Source organism: Primulina huaijiensis, unplaced genomic scaffold, assembly GCF_012295235.1.
Source record: "Primulina huaijiensis isolate GDHJ02 unplaced genomic scaffold, ASM1229523v2 scaffold43349, whole genome shotgun sequence".
NCBI classification, from domain to species: domain Eukaryota; kingdom Viridiplantae; phylum Streptophyta; class Magnoliopsida; order Lamiales; family Gesneriaceae; genus Primulina; species Primulina huaijiensis.
The window spans coordinates 1-4370 of NW_027360487.1; the positions used below are offsets into that span (position 1 = coordinate 1).

Below are 4370 nucleotides of genomic sequence, written 5' to 3' on the forward strand. Positions count from 1 at the left end.
AGATTTTTACTTTTTACCGTAAATTTTTACTTTTTCACAACAGGCCTGTCATATTTTAAAAGCATTCCAATAAAAGTCCGGCCCAATCTTGCAAGCGTATTTCATTGGCTTTCGTTCCACAATTCCCTAACCCTAGCCTTAGCTTGGTACACGCAGAGATCGTCGAAATCTAAAGATGCCGGCGGGTCACGGTCTTAGGGCTCGCACTCGGGATCTATTCGCGCGGCCGTTCAGGAAGAAGGGTCCAACTCATCTGTCAACCTATCTTCGGATCTACAAAATTGGGGATTACGTAGATGTCAAGGTTAATGGATCGATTCACAAAGGCATGCCGCACAAATACTACCATGGACGAACTGGTCGCGTCTGGAACGTCACCAAGCGCGCCATTGGAGTCGAAATCAACAAACAGGTCCGAACAATGAATTTTTGTATGCTAAATTACGTTTTAAATTGGATTAGTCGATTTTGGTTTATTTAATCGATGTGCATATCATGTTTGTGGATCAAAATTGAAGTAAACTGTGTTCTAGTGCTGTTATGGTATATGCTGCTTGTAGTGATTGACTGTTGCTGTGAACCTCTCAGAACCATTTGTGATTCGGGCCAAAAGAAACCTTTAGCTAAGATAGTCTTATTTATTTGTAGTTCAAGTTGTATAGAGAAGAAAATTGAATTCTCTTCAATTTATATTTAGTTTAACAAATCATAATTCAAGTTAATGTTTCTACTTACTCATTTGTGTGTTCTAACTCATCCATATGTTTCCTGTCCATTTGACCCTAAACTGGCCGTTGAACTGATACACGATGTGATGTTTATCGAATCAAGGTTGGTAACAGAATCATAAAAAAGAGAATTCATGTACGTGTAGAACACGTCCAGCCATCGCGGTGCCATGAGGAAATCCTACAGAGGATCAGGAAGAATGATCAACTGAAGGCCGAGGCAAAAGCAGAAGGCAAGATTATCAGCACCAAAAGACAGCCAGAAGGGCCAAAACCTGGTTTTATGGTGGAAGGTGCTACGCTCGAAACGGTCACTCCGATCCCATATGATGTGGTGAATGATCTCAAGGGTGGTTACTGAGGATCTGTTACCAGGCCTTTTGACTACTTGATAATTGTTTGCTCAAGACTTTTTTTTTTCTGTTCTTTGGTTATGAGATGGCCAAGTAGCATATGGTGTTTTATGGAATTATAAGTTCTGTTGAATGAGCTGCTGTTTTTACTGTTAGCAAAACAATCTTATGGTATTTTCCTTGCATCCATGTTCGATATCACCTTCGCAAGGACGGACTTGTTCAAGGCCGAAAATCTCAAGGTTGACACCACCCTTATCTTTTGAGAAATAACTATCTCCAAATATATTTGAGGAGATTAGTTTTCAGAAGATTGTTTTGCTAACTATCATGCAACCGAAATTGATATTGGTTGATAAAACACAATGGATCTGTTTTCGTGGTTCAGCGAGGCTTGCTATAAGGTGTGGTGATCAGGTGAAGGAGATGATACTAAGCATGTAATTGACCCTCATATGTTGCTGAGATGGTTACGATATTATCAGTTTAAATAACAAAACAACTCACATTTCCGGGGCTTAATTTGACATTTCGCTATTAATTGAATAAAATAGAACAAAATGCATGATAACTTTTGGAAAGGACTAGAGGGTCCTACAATTTGTACGTAGTTGGTTTTTTATTGCATCAATAACAGTCTGTAGATTATGACAAAAAAATTTCTCTACAAATTTGTAAAATTTTGTTAGAAAGTTATGAATAGGTCTCTTGTGAGACGGGTCAATTTTACTGATATTCACAATAAAAAGTAGTATTCTTAGCATACAAAGTAATACTTTTCATGGATGACTCAAATAAGATATTTATCTCATAAAATACGACTCGTGAGATCGTCTCACACAAGTTTAAAAAGTTATATATATGATTATTTTTTGAACATTTATAAATACTATTTAAATTAAATATATTAAAAGGCGTGAGTTTGAGTCATGAAACAGTTTTTTAAAAAAATGAGATTTATTTTTTTTGCTCTCATTTGTTAGAGCTATCCGTTCGGGGCCTCAATTTTAAAAATTTATATATCTCTTAAATTTTATTTAAAAATATGCGTCCTATATTCGTTAATTATACTGATACAAATTTTGTTCACACTTTTAATATTAATTTAATCACTCATTAATTTAAAATCAGATGAAAAACTCGAGCATAATATAAACATGTAAACACAAAATGTTTTTTTATACATAATTTCTGATTTTTATCTTTCTATTTTAATATTTGCTCTACAATGATTAAAATTTTAGTTTTAGTATTTTAAATATCGTAAAAACTTTAATATAATTACTTCTAATTTTTTTAATTAAACTTTTTAAACAACAAGTTTAAACTTTTATTAAATCAAATTAAGTTTTTTTTCCTTCTAAAATCAACTTTTTCTTTATGATAGGAGTCAAGAATTATTTTTTATCATTATTTATTTGTCAATAAATGTTAAATAATATATATATGTTTTTTAACTTTTAGATTATTAATTATTTCATAAAATTCAATTTCGTCCCCCACTTAAAAATTATAGCTCCGCAATTATCACGTACATGCTATTCCATGTGGATATTTATGCTATTCCTTGTGAATAAAATATGATAAAAATAATTAATATATTGTTAGGGATAAAAATCATTGTCCCCGATCTCTAACAAATACAATCAAAGCACCGCCTTTAGTTATTACATCACATCAAAATTTATATATTTACATGTATTTTCTTCATGTCCATCCTCTTAATATCAGTTTTGTCCTAATCTTTAGTCACTTGAGAAATTTGAAAGGAATGAACGCCAAAAGCTTCCAGGTTCTTCATCATCGGCAGAAACATTCTGTCAGCAAAATACATGCATTTTAGCTAAAGTTGAATGGTAATGTTTTGAGAATAGACTAGGTAGAAATACAAACCTGGCAGAAATTCTGATCGAAACCAAACCCTTCAAAGTTATAATCTATCTGATTCATTGATCCATCAAAATTATCGAGGGCGAAATCGAAGGAGTCATCGGACGGAATCGTCCAGCTCTCATGGTTCGACTGGACTATCATTTTTCCGTTCAGGTTGTTGCTGGAATTTTCATTCACGTTGACATTAATGTTCTTGTTTGAAGCAGTATCAGATATCTCAATATTCTGTCTCATGTTATCTGGTTCGAGAGAACCGATGGGATCTTCCACGACTTTATCTGGAGGAGCTTGCTCATTTTTTTCCTTACTTCTAACGAGGAATTTAGGTTGAGCACCCTTGGCTACACGAGGGTAGGATCCACGCCTTTTCGGCTTCGAATGGCCGTGCGAGTTCGAACCGTTGCTCGTGGAAGGTACTGAACCATCTTGGTTGCGTTCTTGAGTAGGTTTCCAACCTTGACGACACTTCTGCCATGACGCAAAAGAGAAGAAAAAACGTGAGTGTCATGACACATAATTAACTTGATTATTGAAATATAAAAACGAACAATTTATGAAAATAATATTAAAAATTTATATGGTTGAATTTATTATTTAATAAAATTCCAATAATAAATAAAATGAAAAGTGAGAATATATAATTTAAGCATGCGAGTAAGAAAGCAACCAAACCTGAAGATGGCTGGCAACTTGCATTCTCTTCAAACCAGGCACGTTCATTAGCTCAAGAATGTCTCTAGGAAAACATCCTACTCAAAACATCAAATGCATGTTCAAATCCATGTTAGCTATTAATGTTAAACCGAAGAAAAATGGTTTGTGATAAGATGCTATACTCTAATTTTTCTTACATCATAAATTTTATCCAAGAAATTTATGAAATCGCCCTCTAATACCTTTCTCAAAGCACGTTCATTAGTAATTATGAGATTAATAATAAATTAAATAACCACATGAAATCAACGTGCATGTGCCAATTTTGTGCAAGGAGAATACGTACTTCCTTCACCAAGCTCCTTGACCGCCTCGACGAATTTCTCGTGAAGGTCTTGAGTCCATTCTGTGCAAATCTTCGGCTTCTTGCTCTTATCAACCGCGCCGGTGTCATCCTCCGATCCAAATCTAAAACCCTCCAACCCGTTTTGATACACCATATTTCTTGATCCAAGTTCGTGCACACTGATGTTGGCTTCAATGTTAGTGGGATGGATCACATTCCGTCCACTGTTCAAGATGAAGTTTGAGCTCTCAAAGGTGCTTATCATTTCTCTAAATCTAGCATTTTCTATGGTTTTTCGGGTGTTCTCCCTGAGCACATGTTGCCAAAGGTACTTCAACACTTCCATAGAGGCTGGTTTTTGAATGAACATGAACGCTCCATCCTCTATGGCACACT

At 34.8% G+C, this 4370-nt stretch overlaps 1 protein-coding gene and 1 long non-coding RNA gene across 2 annotated transcripts; one reads left to right on the top strand and one right to left on the bottom strand.

Moving 5' to 3' along the window:
- Positions 1-112: 112 nt before the first annotated feature.
- On the top strand, positions 113-1255 carry LOC140970092 (large ribosomal subunit protein eL21z/eL21y-like). Its single transcript, XM_073431660.1, has 2 exons — positions 113-412; positions 832-1255. The coding sequence occupies exons 1-2, from the start codon at positions 176-178 to the stop codon at positions 1087-1089; spliced, it is 495 nt and encodes a 164-aa protein (XP_073287761.1). The 5' UTR covers positions 113-175; the 3' UTR covers positions 1090-1255.
- A 2059-nt stretch (positions 1256-3314) lies between these two features.
- Positions 3315-4101, bottom strand: LOC140970099 (uncharacterized). The gene is made up of 3 exons (XR_012174073.1): positions 3975-4101; positions 3647-3723; positions 3315-3442 (listed from the first exon to the last, which is right to left on the bottom strand). It is a non-coding gene; the product is annotated as an uncharacterized lncRNA (long non-coding RNA).
- Positions 4102-4370: the final 269 nt, after the last annotated feature.

What these genes read in the sequence shown, in the direction of transcription:
- LOC140970092 (XM_073431660.1), top strand. Translation starts at nt 176, where the DNA reads ATGCCGGCGGGTCACGGTCTTAGGGCTCGCACTCGGGATCTATTCGCG. An exon ending in GAGTCGAAATCAACAAACAG is followed by an intron (nt 413 to 831) that starts GTCCGAACAATG and finishes TATCGAATCAAG; the next exon opens with GTTGGTAACAGAATCATAAA.